Raw genomic sequence first — 21591 nt, 5'->3', positions numbered from 1 at the left:
GAGCAGTATCTCCTGAACTGTGGTTCAACCTATGGTACAAACTGCTACTGGCAAGCATTTTGAGTAACCGATTGTCCATATGAGATTTAAAAAAAAAAAAAAAAAAGATTTCTGCAACTTACAGCTTACAGTGAAGTCTGAATAGATACTCTGTAAAACTGTATTTGTATGTTTGCATGTTTGTGGTGGGTTGACCCTGGTTGGATGCCAGGTGCCCACCAAAGCCACTCTATCACTCCCCTCCTCAGCTGGACAGGGGAGAGAAAATATAAATAAAAGGCTCATGGGTCGAGATAAGGACAGGCAGATCACTCACCAATTACCATCACAGGCAAAACAGACTCAACTTGGGGAAAATTAACTTAATTTATTGCCAATCAACCAGAGTAGGGTAATGAGGAATAAAAGCAAATCTTAAAACACCTTCCCCCACCCTTCCCTTCTTCCTGGGCTTAACTTTACTCCTGATTTTCTCTACCTCCTCCCCGCCAGCTGCACAGGGGGACGGGGAATGGGGGTTGCAATCAGTTCATCAAACATTGTTTCTGCCGCTCCTTCCTCCTCAGAGGCAGGACTCCTCACACTCTTCCCCTGCTCTAGCGTGGGGTCCCTCCCATGGGAGACAGTCCTCTACGAACTTCTCCAACGTGAGTCCTTCCCACGGACTGCAGTTCTTCATGAACTGCTCCAGCGTGGGTCCCCCGCGGGGTCACAAGTCCTGCCAGAAAACCTGCTCCAGCATGGGCTCCTCTCTCCACGGGTCTGCAGGCCCTGCCAGGAGCCTGCTCCAGCGTGGGCTTCCCACGGGGTCACAGCCTCCTTTGGGCATCCCCCTGCTCCGGCGTGGGGTCCTCCATGGGCTGCAGGTGGATATCTGCTCCACCGTGGACCTGCCTGGGCTGCAGGGGGACAGCCTGCCTCACCATGGTCTTCCCCACGGGCTGCAGGGGAATCTCTGCTCCGGCGCCTGGAGCACCTCCTCCCCCTCCTTCTTCACTGACCTTGGTGTCTGCAGGGCTGTTTCTCTGACATGTTCTCACTCCTCTCTCCGGCTGCAGTTTCTGTGCCACAGCAACTTTTTTTTCCCTTCTTAAATCTGTTATCCCAGAGGCACTACCACCATCGCTGATGGGCTCAGCCTTGGCCAGCAGCAGGTCCGTTTTGGAGCTGGCTGGCATCAGCTTTATCAGACATGGAGGAAGCTTCTAGCAGCTTCTTACAGAAGCCACCCCTGTAACCCCTCAGCTACCAAAACCTTGCCATGCAAACCCAATACAGTGTTAAACAAATTTGGCTACAGCTGCTGTATAATATCAAAACCAACAGTTAACATGGTTCACAGTAGGCAATGCTCAGTGATGTAATATCAATTAATTTATATCAGTGCCCTCCCAGGAAGGGAATGTTCTTCAGTCTTGCTCGTTTAGGATTATAATCTTTCTCTGATCTTTGAAGTGATGAAATGAAGGAGTAGATCATGGAGGCACAGAAATTAGAGCAAGAAAAGAGCTGTTAGACCATATAGCTCATTATTCCATCCCTAAAAGGCTACTCTGCAGTGCATTCTTGGGTACTTTATCCAGTATACATAAAAACCTGGGAGCATGGAAATAATGAAGGAGCAATTCTAGTGTGCAGAAATGTCAGTCCTTTTCTCTCTGCTTTGATCCAGCTATAGGCTGAAGCAAAGCAGTAATTGCTGCCATTATAGAGAACAAATCTATTTGCATTTCTACAGTGCTTCAGCTCTAGCTGTGAATGTCTAATCAGTCCTATTGCTGGAAAAATATTTTCCAGCCTCTTGTCAAATCTGTGTCTGATTGCAGTGCATTACCACATAGTCAGTTAACTCCACCCATGTCCTGGCCCACATCAGTAGAGGGCTGTGGTGAGAATTTTTGAAGCCAATGCTGGCGTGTATGAAACATAATACAGTATTGTCAGTGGTTCAGTAAGTATTTCTTTCACCTCTAATAGAATACTGCCCAGCATAACATGCAAGGGTAACTGTGCTTCTAGAAGAACTGAAAAACTCTGAGTAATGCATATATAAAGATCCCATTGCACACTTTTGCAGGAATAGTGACATTTGCCCCAATGTCCTTACTAGCCATAATAATTACATTGCGTTTTTCTCACACAGACTTCCCCTGCAGTTTTGATTGTAGGCTGTATTTCTTGTTCCCTGTTCTACATGCTTTATTGGAGTGATAAGCACTATTGAGCAACTGCTACATTCTGATGCAAAAGTAACCGTACAATGTGACAAACATTTATAAATTTACCCTGAATCTGAGTAAGCTGGACCTGCTTTTCTACCAATCAGTAGTGTTGTTCTGTCTTCACAAACCTGGAAATTTAAGGTCTGTTTAAGCTTAGTATGCAGTTCTCAGGTCTGATATAGCCTCTTTGTTTCCATCACCCAGCATGGAAGTGTTGTAACCTGGCCAGGTTAAAGATCCCTATAGGAAAAGGAGGTGGCTGGAACAGCACAGAACTGGCACCCTGTCGAACTGCTCATGTGAGCAATGGACATACTAGAGGTGAGGACAGATCATTCATTACTCCTAAGTTCCAGCTCTGCTCACTCCTTGATAGCCTTTGGTTCAGCTGAAGGAAAATGTTGTTCAATCAGTTATCATAGACTTGGTGAAAAAAAGCAAAAAGCGTAACTTGCAATGAAATAATCAGCTTGTTCTTACAGGGGAAGTTGAGTTTACTTTCCTCCTTTTTATTACCAGTTAATTTATGTTAGTAAACACTGTGTCTCATAAAGCATTGTATCACATGAATTTGGTTTACTGATAGGCAAATGTTTATATGATTCATCTGACAGAATTGTTCATGCCTAGAAAAGAAAAGGGGACTTTTTCTCCAAGCTCTTTAAATACTCAAAGATCAATAAAATATGTTTAGGGCATTGTCAGGGACTGACAGTCATGCCCAGTGAGTAGCAATAAAAGTCCACAGTTATTCATGCAGTTATTCTGCATTTAAACCCTATTGACAGGAATCAGTATCTAGGAGCGATACTCAATCTGAGCAAGTGAAGAAAAGGAGAAGCAACAGCTTTTAGTGTTATTTTCAGCTAGCCAAATCCCATATGCTTGCCTTATTCATGTTTGTGTTTAATTTGATATGTAATTCACGAGTTAGACAAAAATTAGTCATCCCCTGGTTTGATGTTTTTACATACACAATTAAGAATTATATCCCCTGTAATCTATTGTCACTGTGTTAGAGCTGCTCCAAAGTCAAAATCTTTTATACAAATATCTCAATCTTTTCTCATCAAAAACATTTATTCTTCATATATTTACAAAGTAAATTTCCCATGTCAAAGCAGCCAATACCTCACAACTGCATTTCCATTTAATCAATTTAATTATCGTTCATTTGCCTCACCCAGGAAACATTTAAGGCAATTTTCCACTTAATCATTTCAACTAAAAGCTACAGTAGTAGCTTTAGATTTTAAAGATTGTCAAACCTCATCCTGTAGAATGGGAAATTCTATTTTTTGAACAAGACACACAACCATTATGGAGACCCTGTAATGGGAATGGTGTGTCCTGTAACTGGGCATGTGCAAGCCTTGGAGTTTAGAAAAGTGCCCTTCATGAGATGCATCAAGTCAATCTGTCTTAAAGATGTTACTTCCAGAAACTGTTCAGAAATGCTGTGGTAAAACTCTCTTTTATACATCTGACTTGTGTCTGTGTAAGTCTTCTTAATCAGATCCTAGTGCTAGTAAAATAAAATACAATTCTTTAGAAGGTTGTTCTGCCTTCAGGGGAAGGGAAATGAAAAACTGGAGAGGGAGTGAAGTAGATCTTGACTCATCTGTAGATTATGCTGGAGGTTCAATCATATATCCTACAGGATCCTCTAGGTTTATATCCTACAAACCAGAAGGAATAAGCAACAACTTCCACCTACTGCCTTCTACTAGCAGTAACTAACCAAATTTTCTGGCAATTCCTAAGCTTAAATGGGACCTTGGTTGTTGTCAGTGAGGAGCATGGGCATAGGATAGAGCCACAGAATGTACTGCTGTGTGGTTGGGGTTCATGCAGTATGAACCCCATTAAAAGAAGAAAACAAAAATTCTACATGGGGCTTTTTACAGGGTTAAGGCCTGTGAGGCAGAAGTTTATGGATCACTCTAGTATGGTCCAGATCTGACAAAAAGCAGCGTGTACTCTGAATATGTAGTATATTTTTGGTAGCATGGATAGGAAATTTTCATTTGCATTGTCATTCACTACCTTGAACTTGTCAGTTGCTTTTAAACATACTTAAAAGCAGAGGATTAGGGAGTGACTTCTCTAATCCCATCCCTCACACTCCACAAAGAGCAGTTGCCTAACATGCGATATGTTTGGTTATTATTTGTCTTTGCCCCAAGGGAGTTTCTGTGAAAAGGCTGGAGCAAGTTAGTTTAAAGTCCACTTGAAGCTGAAGGTAAATATTTTTGGCAACCAGACTGGCAGAAGTTTTTGGGACCTTCTTTCAGGCCAGTCACTGGCATAAACCATTCCCTTAGGCTGCCAGAGGAGTAGGGACTGGAATAGACAGGGAATGTAGAAACACAAGTTGTCTTATTTCCATCTAGTTGCCCAGTATTCACTCTTCCCCCATTCCCAGTGCTCCTCACGTATGGTAACTAACTGAGCCATCTTTGCCATAGACATTTTGCAACATCAGAGAGAAGTCATCAAATCTTCAGCACAACATTGTCATTATCATAATTAGCCATAATTAAAAGAACAGAATCATATGTGATGCATTTTGATATAAAAAAAAACTGTAATGAAGAAAGAGCTATGTTCTATGGAGCAGAACCAACAACACTGTGTGAAAGATCTGATTAAAATATTTGTGTACCTACTGAACAATGTAATCTCTATGATACAGTAATATAATCAGGTTGGGGAAGGTACAACACATAACACTGCAGACTCATAACTGCAGACTCAGCTTATTCACAGGAAACTGATAGTTGTCAAATTTTTTACTACTACAACTTCAGAAGCCACAAACCTGTTAAATAAGAGCGTTTTAAAATAGCACAATAGTAGGCTTCTTTGGGACTCTGCTGCTATATATAATGTATTAAAAAACCATTTTTATCCAGCACACCAATTAAGGATAGCAGTATAAGCAGAAGATAACCTGTTTGCCACAAGTTAAATAAGTGTTTTGAAGCTCGTGTCTTGCTGACTTATTCTGAATCATATCAGGACAAATATTTTCACCCTGAGAAGTTATTTACTGGCCTAGAAGGTTCCTATTTCTGAAAGTTTATCACCCTAGTTTCGTGTCACATTAGACCTATGTGTATGCCTGTCATTCACTTAATTTTTAAATTTTTTTCCAAGAAAAAATATCATGGTTTTCACTTGACCATAAACATCATTGCGCATTAATACTCTTATATCCCTAGAAACAGGAGCTAGCCTGGACACAAGAAATCTTGTCATTCTCCTCCATCCTTGTTTGCTATAGCAAGGATGCTATTTAAAAATAAACCAAAACTTAATATGTTTGTTAAAGGTTGGATGGGTTTCTTTTCCTGTCTACATACTTACAGTGATTCTCAGATTTTCAGAGGTCTAATTTTTGGATTTCAATTACAAAGGAAGAAAATCTGGCACAAGACTGAACCATACCCCAAGAGGTAACCACACCCTAATTTAGAAACATGAAACTCAGGGTTGATATTCTTAAGTGTTCCTTATTTCTATGGGAGATTGAACCAAGTCCAGGTAGATACATGAAAACTCTCAAGCCTTAGCAAGGTCCCTGTCTGTCCTAAAAACATTCAACGGTTTCATCAAAATGTATTTTACATTTCAAAACTGCACTATAAATTAAATGTCCATCTAGGGTGCCTGACAATCTCCACTTATGGTATGGGTATGAATTCCTCTTTTTTTTGTTCTTGAGCACTTGTATCACTATTTGACTGAGCTAATCCAATAAAAATGCTAAAATGGTTTCAAACATGTTTCTCTATAGTTCATTTCATGCCCTATTTTACAGCAGGTTATTCTCTAATCTAATTTACATTATTCTGAAATCACAGACTGATTGTAATTATCTTTAAATGGTAATACAAGCTCATTTAAAGGGAACAACAGGTGCCCCAGTGAAAACCTGCTGTAACAGGTCCTTGCAAATAAGATCATGGGTTTTATGTATTTTGATGGGAAATATTAAATGAAAATATTTTCATATTTTGTATGTAAAATTCAATGTTTACACCATATTTTTAAATGTGGGGCAAAAATATTGCTGTTTCAGAATCTTGGGGGGGGGGGGTCATTCTGAAGTTTAGAGAATAGCTGAATTATTCATGAATTATTTCAGCTTGAATAATAAACCAGAAGCATGAGTCTGTCTTCTGCATAAATTGATAGCAGGTTAGTATTTAGCAATATTTCTATACTTGGAGAGAGAGTTCAAAACATTATTGGTTCTCACTTTCTTGACTCAAAACACTTTTCTTTTGAATTCCTGCTGAATGAGACTTTTTCTTCCTTCTAATCATTCAGGTCTGTGAGGTTTGAAGACTTTCCCTAGACGGGTCTTTTATACTAACATTCTCAACTGTCCTGAAACCTATTTCTGAAAGTAGGATTTTGCTGTTACATGGAGTTCTGAAGAAAACTCATACAAAAGTTTTTTTGACACAGGGAATGTTCTTGAGGTTGAAAAGTGATCCTCATATATTCCTCTGTCAATATAATAATGAGGTGATACTCAATGATTTTAAAGGTTAGCACATTTGAAGCTTCAAGGGTGAAGAAAACAGATACAAATTTCTGTTCTTGGTCTGTAGGTAATCTGTGATACTTAATGCTATGAGATGTTGTTAAAGCCATGGATTTAGCAAAGTCTTTAATAAAGTCAGACATTTCTATTGATAATGAGATGGGATTAGGGGTCTTCACATTTCAGAATACAAAGCACCCACTCAGCAGAGAACTACAAAGAAACTTCTCTTACAGAAGGCAATTTTATAATTGACTGCAACAGGTTTCCTTGAACTTAGGAAACTCTTGAATGTTTTGACCAGGCTAAATTCTTCAGGATATTGACATGTTGTAGGTAAAGAAAGAACCTTGCCTGTTATGATTGCTATAATAATGATAGTAATTGAAATAACTCATTGGTGAACTGAATTCATTGCTGACTGAATGAATTAGCCAATTAATTAGTGAATCTGATTTACCTGACACCCTGACTGACTTTATATTTTAGTTCAGTATGTGAGAACAGTTGTGTAATCTAAGAACTCAGAATTGACATTTAATTACAATGTTTTTAACTCCTGTAGGTAATACCATCATTATCTTATTTTCCTTCTGTAAACTAGGTATTTTCAGCCCTTCTCTTTTCATATGGAAGTCTCTTAGTGTCACTAATATTATTCTTAGAATTCCACCACCTTCTGTACAACGGTGATTTCGGCATTTCTAAAATAATCTACCATTATTGTATCTGGAAAATCTTATACTTATCTCTGATTTTTTTAGATTTTATTTGTACTGTCATGAGGATATCTGTCTCAAAATAGGTGTGTAAGATTGTCAATTATTCAGTATCTATTGGAGGTTCTCTCAATTAATAATACTGAGTAAAGTAAAACTTGATGTAATGTTTAAATCTTTGTAGTGCAATAAATTATTCAGTGGCACTATGATTTGGACACAGTACAGTTGACAGTGTTTCATGGCTCATTTGCCCAAGTAATTGTGAGATTTTAGTCATCACTCAAAGATCAAGTGCAGCTTTCTCATTGCAAAGAGGTTAGGTTTTTATGTATGTAACACATAATGGCTCTGATTTAAATGGAGCTCAGGAACACAGGGATCCTGAAGCTGTGTTATGCTCATTAGAGGAATATTAAAAATGCATTAAATAATACTGTGCAGTTGTGAGCTGTGGTTAATTGGTTTGTATGTCTTCAATGCAAAGTGTTGTAAAACTGTAGTACAGTAAGGGCTATTTGAAAGTCAGTCTGAAAAAAGAGGTTTATTTTTTTAAAAAAAGAACATGAAATACCATTTATTGACAGTTTCCAGTTATGTCTGGTGACCTCAACTAACTTTTCAGCTCATGTAGGTCCACATCTTACTCCCTTTTTTTCACTCCTCTTTCAGCTCATGTAGGTCCACATCTTACTCCCTTTTTTTCACTCCTCATTTACTTTTGCTACATTGTTAGCATTACTTAGCAAAATCTACCATTGCATCTTGAAATTTTGAACTTGGGCAAAATGTTTTTTTCCATTTTAAAGCAAAGCATCTCTGTATCTCAATAGGTATTTTCCCTGGTCAAATGTACTACAGAAAACTAACCAAAATAAAATTCATACTGACATGTAGCAATTCTTTACTTTCTTGAGCACGACTCCATAGAAGGTTGTTTTTAAGTAAGCAAAGGCTCAGACATTCAGGCTTTCTGACCACCTGGGCATTCTGCATAGTCTCATTCAAGCCAGTCCTAAAGAATCAAACACAAATATGGTTGGTCTTTCCTAAAGTCAAAGGACTTAGCTTACTCGGGCATGACAGCCTTGCAATCGGGCGCAAAAGTAGCAAACACGGTAACCTCTGAGCTTGCTTTCAGCGATACAGTGATGACAGATTAGCACAGGCCTCTGCTACCAACTAGCATGCACACACCTTGCTGAAGCCCATGACTGGATATGTTTGCATGTGTTTCAATTGATCTCTCCCAGTTTCAGTATAAGGACAGTTTCTTGCTTTGGTCCTGTATCAATAAAGGTGGGTTGTAGAACCCAAGATAAATATTTTAAAGCATGTTTCAGATCTCTTCACTTTTTCTGTTACCAGTGGCCACCAAATTGACTGATATAGAAACCTGGGCTGGATTTTTTTATCCACATTCGGTATGTGTTTCCTTGATTGTTCAAATAACTCTGAACAGCCATCACTTTCCCAAAAGTCCAACACCACACGAATATCTAATGAGCTAAGCTACTGTTGTGGTTTAACCCCAGCCAGCAACTACGCACAACGCAGCTGCTCACTCACCTCCCTCACAGTGGGATGGGGGAGAAAATCAGAAGGGTAAAACTGAGAAAACTCCTGGGTTGAGATAAAGACAGTTTAATAGGTAAAGCAAAAGCCGCGCACACAAGCAAAGCGAAACAAGGAATCCATTCACCACTTCTCATGGGCAGGCAGGTGTTCAGCCATCTCCAGGAAAGCAGGGCTCCATCACCTCTAACGGTTACTTGGGAAGACAAACGCCATCACTCCAAACGTCCCCCCCTTCCTTCTTCTTCCCCCAGCTTTATATGATGAGCATGACGTCATATGGTCTGGACTATCCCTTGGGTCAGTTGGGGTCAGCTGTCCTGGCTGTGTCCCCTCCCAGCTCCTTGTGCCCCCCCAGCCTGCTCGCTGGTGGGGTGGGGTGAGAAGCAGAAAGGACTTTGGCTCTGTGTGAGCACTGCTCAGCAATAACTAAAACATCCCTGTGTTGTCAACAGTGTTTTCAGCACAAATCCAAAACATAGCCCCATACTAGCTACTATGAAGAAAATTAACTCAATCCCAGCTAAAACCAGCACCAGCTACCTATAGTACCATGGTTACTGAAATGCAGCCTTTCTTACTAATACCCACATACGTCATACCTCTGAGGTGTAAAGTGTGTTTCTCTTCATTAGGCCTTCCCATCAAAATTTCTGATTTAAGAAGCAAACAGAAGATAATCTGCGAGTACTAAAAAAATTTTGGTGGTAGATCTTTTCCATTGCTCATTGGGAAATGCTAAGCAAAAGCACTTCTTACATCACCTAATCTCCTGCCAGGAGCACAGCTGTGCTCAGTTGAACTGTTTGTCAGATCTATAGATGCTAAAGCTATGCATATATTTCTAATACTCAGCTGTTGAATAGTCATTGTGCCTCAGGTAACTACGTATGCAGTGGATTTGTAAAGCCAGTTTCTTTTCTGTTCTTCCAGTTATTTCTACAGCAAAAGGGGTTTTCTTCTTGTGTGATTTATATAGAATAGCTAAAGGTAAATTTATTATCGGTTTATGGTTACCTGAGACACTTCACTGAGGTTTTCTCTTGCTTTGATTCATTAGCAAATGATTTATTGAAGGAAAAAAAATGATAATACCCTTTCTAGTGACAAAATTGATTTAAAAGATGACAAAAAGAAGAATATAATAGTACATAGCGCAGTTTGAAATGATGAATCACTGTAGCCAAAACATTTGATGTGCAGCATTCCACTGTATAGAAAAAGTTATAGGAATATATTGGCACGGTAGAAGTAGAAAGATCAGAATAAAGGAATGAGTATTTCATTTTCATCTCTACTATTTTTGTTTTTCAGCACACATTTAAAATTCTGACTAGTGACTTTTTATTACTGTTGTGATATTGATCAGTCGATCACTATGTTACTTCATACACAAGCAAGAATAAAATAATCTACTTTTCCTATTGTTGGCTTATTAATATTGCTATTCCTTGTGAAAAGAAAGAAATGCAGCTCAGGTTTTTTTCATCTTTTGCTTGCACGATTACAATCTGTAGCTATGTTAAACTGGCTTCAGGCTACAAGATAATCATGTCTAGATAGAGTAAGATTCTTTAGGGAGTTAGAACATGAGATGAAAAATTCTCTGCAGATTAGAAAACATATTTGGCAAGAAAGATTTACATTACAAGTCTCATTAATGCTACATAGCATAACTGCACAAACAGTTTAAATCTGGAATTATGTTTTTTAAACCTTTAACACAATAAAGACCCTTAGCAGTAAGATTCAGCAGTGATGTTGCAATGGATAACAAAACTGAAGAAAATACAACTGCTGATAAAATCATCAGGCAGATGGGGCTGGCTGTATTGAGGATACGGTATGTGTATTGTACATCTTGACTTAGCAGTTTCTGTTACATTCTAATTATGTCCGCTACAGCTTTAAATTAAGAGTAGATTCTTTTAGAACTGATAGGTTTTCCCACTGCCTTGCATGTGATGTGAAGATGCAGTTACTTATCAAAGAAGGAGCATCCTATGAAGCAACCTGCCAATATATATTTATTGTCATAGTTTTTTCAGTTTGCTCTAATGCAGAGGCGTAGGTGCTGTGGTGCCAGTTTCTGCAAGCTGAAGATTTGGCCAGGATTTTTTAGGAAGCAAAGCTCAGCACAAGTTTTTTCACCTGACTGCACCATTCAGGCATATTTTTACCATGAGGGATTTGTAGGATTTATTTGAACTTGTATTGTCTCGCCTCACATGTACCTAAGCTACCTTATGCAAAGGTAGCCTGCTTGTCATTGTCATCTTGTCCCCCTTTGTTCACTGTTCATGCATATATAGCCCCTCTCAACAGTTCTTTTGGACACCATGTTGTCTTGCATTCCCAGAAATGCTGGTGACTTGGGTTGGTTTTTAACGAGCTGCATTTAGGTATAGTACAGCCTTTTGTTATATGTTTAGATGTCAGGTATGCTGCTTACTGACGTGTTTCTTATATGGCCTTTCCCATCCACCTATATAGCTAAAACTCTTGCCAGGCTTTCACCTTTCCTGTCTTGATGACTCCAGTATCATCTTCCTTCACGGAAGTGGTCTGATCCCACCTGTGGCTATTCACAATGCTTCTGTTAAAATTGCTCTCCCAGTTCCTTGACAGCTTCTTTCTTTGCATCTTTCCTCCAGCCTCCCCATTCTCTTCTGCATCAGACATACCCAGCTTGCCTCTACTTTAAAACTACAAATTATCTCTCTTCTACTAGCAGTATGCTGGATAGAAATTTTACTATTTAGAACTTTCTGACAAGAGCTTCCCCCAAACCCCCAAAGCAATTTCACTCTCTCATTTTAGATCCCTTCTTAAAACCAGCTGTTGCTAAAGGAAACTCTTGCAAAAAATAGGCTTCTGCTGAGCTGCATCTAAAGCTTTTCCTGAGCATTTAGATAGTGTCTTGTGTAGTAATTACTCTGTAAAGTCCTTAGGAGAGGGCTCTTTTTTTCCCTTCTACATTTAAACAGCAGCTAGTTCAAGAATGTCCCAATCCCAAAGCAGCCTTCCTAGAGAGCAGCTTTATAAATAAATTCACTGGAAACTTCCAGCAGTAGCCACACAGCCAATGTGCTTTCCAAACTCCTTTCCTCAATGCATGGCAATAAAAGATTAGTAGCAGCAGAACTGTGGTAGTAAAAAACCTGGTCCTTTTACATAAGGAGATTCTTCCCCCTTTTTTCACACAGGCAAGCTTTAATTCAGTCCAGCTTCAAAAATGTAAGGACAGCCCAATGCTCAGGATCATTAAAGCCTTGCAGAGATTTTGTTTCTGTTCTTCAGTGTCTGTTATTTTCTTTAATTTTTTTGTCAGTCTAAAGTTTATTTTGCATTGTTGTACTGAGATTTTATGTGGTCTACTTGCCAATTCATACTGGAAATTATGTAGTTAAAGCTCAGTTTCACGGATGATTCTTACTTCAGCAAGTCAACTATTTATGTGGTATCTCCTCTACTGTGTAATGACAGCATTGTATGTAGCATTTTTTAGAGATGAGGCACTTAGTAAGTGCCAGATTTGCATAATCTGGAAAATTCTGAATTCTCCTGTGTTTCATTACATTACCAGTTTTTTCTTTTCCTGTTGAAGTAGCAAAATACCTGCTCTAGCTTGATGGGCTCGTCCCCACACTTTCAAAAAAAATATGTTTGGGTGTAGAAAATGTCAGCTCTCCTGTGCAAAGCTAATCTGAGTTTCATTCTCCTGTTGTACTATTGTATTAATGTTCCAAATCCATGACCAAATCAGTTATTCACAAATATTATTTGCAGTGCTGAACCATTGCTAAGTCCAACTTAGAAGTCTTCAGCAACTCTTTATTACTGATCAATTTACTTGCCGTTTCTTTCTAAATGTTCATATATTGTTTCTAATGTTTCTAATCACCTAGTTTCTGATTGCACAAAAAAATTGCTGAATTTGCATATTTATTCATGACAATAGGAAGTTGATAAGGAGGCAGGGCAACCCCAAATCAACTCCGTGCTCTGTACTGATTGTATGTAGCTCCTTGAACAGTCATATATTCCTAGACACCAAAAAAGACATGGTTTAGGATGCTTTGTCACCTAGCAGGATCCACAGCTTCAAGTTACCTATACAAAGCTAGAGGGACAGAGGGGAAAAGAATTAGACTTCAAAGTGTAGGCTCAAGCTCAGACTTCCATCACCCAGGATGAGGACCCAAATCACCTGATACCACATCACACTTTCACATTCATGCACTTTCCAGCTCTTTAGTTTAATGAATAATGGCAAATGATAAGCAAGGTGGAGCAGCTTCTAGGCACTGGGAACCTAGAGTCTCTCTTTGGCATGTTCGTAGTATCTAGGAAAAATGAAGGTGAACGAGGTGAAGGAGGGGTTTGAATCTGAGGCTCACATGTCTTGCTCTAATAGAGTTGAATGAAAAGGGACTGCGAAGTGGAACCACCTCTTTTTCATTCAGCTTTGCGTTTTGTGAGGGCCAGGTCTCAGCATCTCTCTAACAGACCTCACTGGCAAGACAGGTCATTCACTAGTTTGTGAATCCCAAAGGATCTTTAGACAAGCAGTACGTGCATTATATAGTGCTGGACAAGCCCTCCAAAAAAGACCTGTTGGGAGTTAAGAGGCTTTATGGATGAAAATTAAGTGTAGTAAGACTCTAAAGCAGCAGCTCTGAGGATTCAGATTTCCAACATAAGTAGAAGTCTCCTATCTAAACCCTTTCATAGATCTGTGCCTCATTCTTTTTGCTCCATAGAATACTACTTGCTGATTCATTTTGGGAAGATAAAGGAACACTATCTCAAGTGGCTAATGCAATATTCTAAATGGTGCACACTTTGCAGTATAAATGCAAAATCCAGACATATACAGAAAATAGCAGTTACTTTATAACATCTGTTATCAGAGAAGTATCACATAGAACTCGGAGATAAAGGTCCCATAAGGGGCAACCACTTTCCAAAAAAACTTAAAATATAGATCAAAACCAAGATTTTAAAAAGTATAGGAAATAAAATTACTTTGCAGATGTATTTTAAAGTTGATTTTCAAAGCCACATTGGAAATTAGGGTTACATTGATTTGCAACTCAGCTTCTATTTTCTTTATGCAGCCTTGAAGATCTCAGTTCTGATATTCTAAAAGAATAAAAAATAAAATTTAGCATTCTAGATTAGTAGAAAAGTAAAAAAGATGATTTCACAGACAGGGATCAGAAAGATCGAACTATTATCCTACTAAACATACTCAGAGCTCCTAATATTGTTAACTTGATTTGAGTCAATAGCCTACTCTATGTCAACAGTGAGCACTGGGTTGCATTCTAGTGGGACAGGAACATTCTGGAGGAAATTCAGTCTCACTGACACTTTGACTTATTTACAACTTTTTAAAAGATATTTTAATAATTTTTTTTTAACATATATTAAGTGGATTGTTGAAGATGAATAAAGCAATCAGATTTGCTGAAACTTGGTGGATGTAAACTTGCTAAAAATAACCTAGATGTATCAAATGAAATGACAGCAGCCCTAAAAATCAATAAGACTATTTTTTTCAATTCTAGTTTGTAATAGCAATAGAGGCATCAGTGCAGGGTATTTCCTTGGGATTAATCTCCTGCTGTCATTGGGGTATGCTTTCCTCATTGGATTTCCATTAAGAACAGTTATGTTGTGTAGTACTGGATGATGTTTAATATCGAGAGCTCAGGTATCCAGCTGAGATCTATCTTTTCAATATGTAGTGGAAAAGTCACACTACATCATCAACTAGTACTCTAAAAAGAGTTATTAACATTTCTTATAGATAAATAGCTTTATTTTTTAAATTTGACTATATATTAGAGTGTGTGACCTGAATAATCTCTGTCACTGAAGACAATGATAAAGTCAGAGTGAAATTTTTGAATAATAAAAAATTACAAGCTGGAATACACAGGGTTGGAGTCTGATCTCAGTTTTACCAGTCTAAAATGCAGATTAACTCCTGTGATTTAGAATTGGAATTTCTCTTAGTTCTAATCTGTAAAACTGAGAACAGGATCTGATGTCATGTACAGGATAACAAAAGCAATTTTATTTAAAATGTAAATTTAAAAAATACTAAACACATTACATAGCTTGTGATATATCTAGAGAAATACAGTAAAGGTAAATTCCAATTATTTAGTGGATGTGTAAGTATATCCTGTATTACAATGAATATATTAAATTATTTTCCTGAGAGCAAACTCTTGGCTGGTATAAACTGCTGTAGTTCTGTTAATTTTACAAACATCAGAGAACTTACTCCTGTTCAGAACTGCCCTTTGATTTCTAGTTTTCAAAATAGCCTCTAGATGGACTTTTTGTGTAGTTTGGAGAAGATAACAAGAAATCAAATTCTGAGATGACTAGAAAATTATAATTGAAAATGAAATAAATTATTTCTGGTTTAAAGTTATTTAAAGATACTTTAAAGTTATTGTAAAGTTATTTAAAGTGAAGGGAGGTTTGCATTTTGTATGGCTGTGTCTAGTAAGAAATCACTGATAAACGATGATTAATGATCATTTCAATGTATTACCTTCATTAAAAATATACAGCTTTTAAAGAAAAGATAAACCAGTGCATTTTAAAAGTTAATTTGCAATAGGAAATTATTTCTCTGCATGTTTTCATATGTGTTAGATGGAGGAGGTACAAGTACAGATTTTTGTGGTTTATTTAAGCCAGCAGTTTTGCACATAATCCAAATGTATGTCTGCACTTAGTTGGGTTTACGTTTGAAAAATTGGACCTTTGCCATTTTAGCATTACCAAAATGTATTAAGCAGTTCATGAATTTAAAAAAAAAAAAGAAAGTATAACATTCTGAGTTTGCGGTTCTCTTTTCTCTGGTGGATGAGGGTTAAGATCTCAGTGGTTAAATCAGCACCATTGTTTAGTCTGATCTTCAGTTTTATTTCCCTTTTCAGTGCAGCCAAAAATTGAATGATATGTGAATTAAGACCAAGTTCTGTCAGTCTTCAACTGTACTAAAATTTATGGCAAATTTAGACCTCCTGTGTCAATGAAAGACTCCTGAATCAAATTTTGTCCAGTTCATCTGCAACTTTGTACAGACAGTAAGCAGAGACGTATTGAAAATATTTAGTAATGTATAAGAAACAAGGCTAAAGACCAGGATGATGTCTACACTGGGTATTTAAAGAATTATCATGACTAAATTTGCCAGATAGTCAAAACTTAATTTTATTTATTATTTTAAAATAGTTTTTAACTGAGTCAGAAGAGTATCTCTGGTCAAAACGGCAAGCAGGTTGGGCAATTATTTCTAAAAGGCATGCATATGTTCACTTCCATTACTGTTGACTTTTGAGACAATTGCAAATCAGGATAGCAGCACCACAGTCAGTTTTTGAAGAACTCATTCCTTAAAGCAGACATATTTGTGCTCAGGATAAAAAGACTAACTTCACTGCAGGGTCTTGAATCATTATTTTTTGGGAATGGAGAGAAAGTGAGCTCATCCATCAAGGAGACCCACAGCTGCATAAATTGTTTTAGAACAACTGGTGGCTAACTGTTTGCTAGGCAGCTTATGTAAAGACAGACACAAATACTTAGGACCATTGGGGAATTCTGTGGTGACCTAACTGCTTCTCTCTTAATATAATGAGGTTACTATACTTCAGAAAATCTACAGCTTGGTAAAGTATCTGAAAACAATTTGTAATTAACTCTCAGGCTGTTTGTTTAGTAGCCCTTTATCTGTCACTCAGTTCTTCTATGCTTATGTGACTTCAGAAACATCTTAGGAGTATAGCTGAGGGCAAAACGTGGCTAGGTATGTGAATGCGTGTAGCCCTGTTTAAATGATTTTTTTAAAGTCTGTAGTTAGAAGAGCACAGTTATCAATTTACGTGTTGTGATTATGGAAAAAGTATTGAATGCAATGGAGTTTTTTATTACATAGATTGGAAATGTACAAAAATTTAAAAATTGACTAGAAGTTCTAACAGGTGAATTCCTTTTTTCAAGGTATTTCAAGATTCTTGTTAGAATACACATCTCAGATGGCATTACCTAGTTATATAAACTGGTAACATTTCCTGTTGAAACTAGCGAGGATTTAGCAGTGCATCTTAAAGTGTGACTTTATTGCCTCACTGTCATTCTGAGTTGTTAAATATCTGTCTCGCTTGGAGACCTTATCTGGAACTTTGAATACAGCTAACATTTAGAAGCTGATAGAATAAAACAATTAATTTAGAAATATTAGAGCAAGCCACAGACCTGATAGTAGAACTGCCTTTATTTAAATGTTCTACAACATTAGACAAGTTAGTCTTAATAATGTCTTCTTAAGCTTGCATTATCTTTCCTTTTGAAAAATAAACAGCTAAAAGCATAGTCCTCTGCTACCAGCAGATGACAATTATTCAGAAAAGTCTTTGCTTTGGAATTGTCTGTGACATTTCAATACAATACTTGAACAGTTGAATAGGAAATAGAATTTTTATATGATAGCAGTTTATGTTCAGTATTCACATGTTTGTTTAAAAGAAGCCGAAGAGAATAAGAACCTGCTTAATACTGTAAATTAAGCATGAGTGTTACATACTCTGTCTGAATGCCTGTCTTATCTTTCCCCTGACAGGTTGATAATGTATGGTTTTGTGAAGGCCATGGTACACATTGGCCAGTTGAAAGGATGGGAATTCCACTTCACTGACTGTTTATTTTTTGGATCGCTGATGTCTGCCACAGATCCAGGTAACCGTTTAAAATAAATTACTTTCTCAAAAGTCAGAAGAGTAAATAAGAACATAACAACTGCATGTGCCACAGAAATGTTCAAAGTCTCTGTTCTTGATTTTTTATTCCCATAGCTGTTAAATGTCTGGTCTGATATTCATAAGTCAAATTGGCTCCAGAGATCCCTTGTGTTTGTTTTAGTAACTGGTTTACCTATGTTTAGGTCACAAATTTTATAAATTATATGGGGAACGTAGCTTTCAGATTTGGCCATATAAATACTGGATTTAAGGTATCAGTTTACAATTTGAATGCAGTGTTTCATGATAAATACAACACTAAAAAGATAGATACCAACAGGTTGACTTGAATTCACAGATGTGAGATTTAAAGCCTGAAGTTACAGTAAATTGCCAAGTGTGGGAAACAGACTCAGTGAATTTTGGAATCACAGAACTACAGAATCATTTTGATTTGAAGGGACATCTGGAGGTCTTCTAGTCCAACCTCCTAATCGAAACAGGGCTAACCTCAGAGTTAGCCTAGGTTTCATAGATTTGCCCGGGTTTTGTTACATTGAAAATGTGAGTAAGAGTACTCTGATATTAAAAGGAAAGTATTGCTTTTTGCATCTGTGGGACAATAGTGAAGGAGGAGGTGAAAAAAGGATGTTTTTATATGTTATCTACAAAGAGACAAAGTACAAAGTCTGCAAGGGTACCTTGGATTTTTGCAAAATTTTCAGTTGAGCTGTTACAGGAAGTAGAACAGAAAGCATTTTGTGATGCACATGACATGCTGCATTAGTGTTAACTAGCCTTGAGAAGCTTCTCTGAGAAACTTATGAATAAATCTTTCAAATTCCTGGCTATTAAAAGAAATGACAAAAAGCAACAGTGTTCTACAAATTTGTTCCATTTTTTAAACGAACCCTCAATATTTAACAAACGACTTGGAGCTTGTGATTTGTCATTCTGATGGTTTAAAAATATGGTGTAAAACCATTTATTTCTACAAAACTGGTTGTTGCAAGATTGCTGTAAAAGCTGCATCAAATTGTTGTTCTCAAATTAATCCAAGCATCCAATATGCTACCACTTATAAAATCACCCAACTACTTTAATAAGATTCAGGACATGATTGGAGCCTATCCTCAGAGCAAGAGAGAAAAACAGAAACTGAAAGCACAAAGGAAACCTATGAAAATAAATTGCTTATGGAATAAAAGGTTGCTTACAGCTTCCAAGTATATTTCTTGATTGTGCCATGAATAAGAGTATTGCAGTTGGCTTAGTTTCTTTTCCCATTTTCCAGTCCAACACTGTTTAGTTTCACAAATGAACGTGTTCACTTATGAGGGGAAATATGTAAGACAAATGCACTGATTTTGATTATAATAGTATTAAATCACCACTGATTAATCTGGAACAATCATGAGGAAAAAAAACAGAAGCTCCTCCTGCCCTGGAAGGAATAAGAAGTGACAAGGATTACTTTTCCCAGATTTTTAAATAGGCTTAAAAAGCTAACACTGCAGTTAAGAAAACTACTTTCAGTGTCACAAACTGTCGTGGTTTAACCCCAGCCAGCAACTAAACACCACGCAGCCGCTCACTCACTTCCCCCCCACCCAGTGGGATGGGGGAGAAAATCAGGAAAAGAAGCAAAACCCGTGGGTTGAGATAAGAACGGTTTAATAGAACAGAAAAGAAGAGACTAATAATGATAATGATAACACTAATAAAAAGACAACAGTAATAATGAAAGGATTGGAATGTACAAATGATGCGCAGTGCAATTGCTCACCACCCACCGACCGACACCCAGCCAGTCCCCCGAGCGGCGATTCCCTGCCCCCGCTTCCCCGTTCCTATCCTAGATGGGACGTCCCATGGTATGGAATACACCGTTGGCCAGTTTGGGTCAGGTGCCCTGGCTGTGTCCTGTGCCAACTTCTTGTGCCCCTCCAGCTTTCTCACTGGCTGGGCATGAGAAGCTGAAAAATCCTTGACATTAGTCTAAACACTACTGAGCAACAACTGAAGACATCAGTGTTATCAACATTCTTCGCATACTGAACTCAAAACATAGCACTGTACCAGCTGCTAGGAAGACAGTTAACTCTATCCCAGCTGAAACCAGGACACAAACTATCATTGATTAATACTGTTTGTAGTTACTCTTCTGCTTATATAGAGTGTCTGTGCATGTCCAAGAGATTTTTTAATGTTGTCTTGTTCCCTCTGCTATCTATTCACAGTATTCTAAGCTGTTTCATGTTTTTACTAATCTTATCTGTAAAATTCAGTCCCTCAAAGACTTAGATAATTTTGAATGAAATTTTTGCTTAATTAAATGGTAGACATTGATGAAAATATTTCATTGTGTTGTAGGATTTGCTAGTGAATTATAATCTCAAGCCATGTAAAGAGCTCATTAGAATTCCAAAATCAGTTAAAACATGTTCCCCTGGAGGACTGATACATACTGTAGCATAAAATAATCAGTCTAATGATTTTATATGTAATATCTAGCTTTTAAAAAAAAGAAATCTCTGGTAAAATGTTGTTAGTGTTATAGAAATAGGATAGAATAATAAATTCCTGTCAGATTTGCTACCTGATTTTTCATTTAATTCTTCACTTTGTAGGATTATAAGCTCATTTAAAAAATAGATTTAATTTCCCTTGGCTGTGGAAAGCAATTAAGTCTCAAAAGATGTTAAAAACCGATCTGTTGACTTGACAGAAGTTGTTTTGATTGAGTTCCTTATTTGTAACATAAAGATGACTGGTAGATGTTTACATGTTAAATGAAGACTTTTACCAGGGCAGTAAACAAATGTATGCCAGCTAAAAGTTGCTGATATTGTTAGGAAGAAGGAAATAATGTCATAGCACTCTGTAGGTTTTAGTTTTGAAGGGTATTTGAAGATCTTTAACATAGAGATTTTCGCATAAAATTAGTTCAGAAAAATTGCTCTTATATGCTATAGGTTCACTTATATAGAAAACTAGCACTTGAACTAAGATTAAGAAATGAATTTATGACTGGATATGCTTGGGACTGTTGCATTATAGACTGTGATCCCTAAGCATCTGTGATACTTAGGGATGCCTCAAAAAACTCTCAGGTCTCTAGAAAGAAAAGGTAGAAACTTCAGGGACAAAGCGAGGTTACTTTCAAGTGAATCATTCATTTTACAGGAAATATCTCCTACCAATAATTTATCATTTCAGCAGAAAAGGCTTCTCATTTCAAGACTTCAGGTGAGAGGTTTAATTTCTAAGCTATAGAATTTTAAAATTCCCAAATTCTCCCTTCATTAGTCTTTGATTTAAAATGACAGACCAGTATTTATATTTTTCTCTTCTTGTTATTTCATCTCTGTAAATGTTGAAAGGGTTTCCCTTGTGTTAGTATTGTTTTTTGATTTCTAATATTACCTGACTCTGGAATTTTTTTGGTGTGATCCTTTCAAACGGGATGGAGCAGTTCCTCCCTATGTTCTGGTACATGCATCACTCATCAAGAGCAGCAAAGAGACTGTGGAAAAGGTGCTGGTGTGGCGAGTGGAGCCCCCAGCTCTTGGTCTCTGAGCATCAGAGACCTTCAAAATGAAACTGCCTCACATGTGAGCATGGATAAGGATATTCTGACAACAACTGGCCTCTGTGGTTGAAAGGCAGACGCAGCAATAAGCCCCAGCAATAGGCTGCTTCAGGGTAACAGTGGTTGTAATGGAATAAGGTGAATGACAGAACAAAACTGG

The 21591-nt window shown here is 37.5% G+C and overlaps 1 protein-coding gene across 1 annotated transcript in view; it reads left to right on the top strand.

Annotated features, from left to right (window-relative positions):
• Positions 1 to 21591, top strand: part of SLC9A9 (solute carrier family 9 member A9) — a 219552-nt gene that overhangs the window by 34042 nt on the left and 163919 nt on the right. Inside the window, exon 5 of the mRNA XM_052804257.1 lies at positions 17722 to 17837. Coding sequence (XP_052660217.1) covers positions 17722 to 17837 — 116 coding nt within the window. The remainder of the gene's footprint in view (positions 1 to 17721; positions 17838 to 21591) is intronic.

Source organism: Harpia harpyja, chromosome 12 (genome assembly GCF_026419915.1).
Source record: "Harpia harpyja isolate bHarHar1 chromosome 12, bHarHar1 primary haplotype, whole genome shotgun sequence".
NCBI classification, from domain to species: domain Eukaryota; kingdom Metazoa; phylum Chordata; class Aves; order Accipitriformes; family Accipitridae; genus Harpia; species Harpia harpyja.
This window is presented reverse-complemented; position numbering and strand designations above follow the sequence as displayed.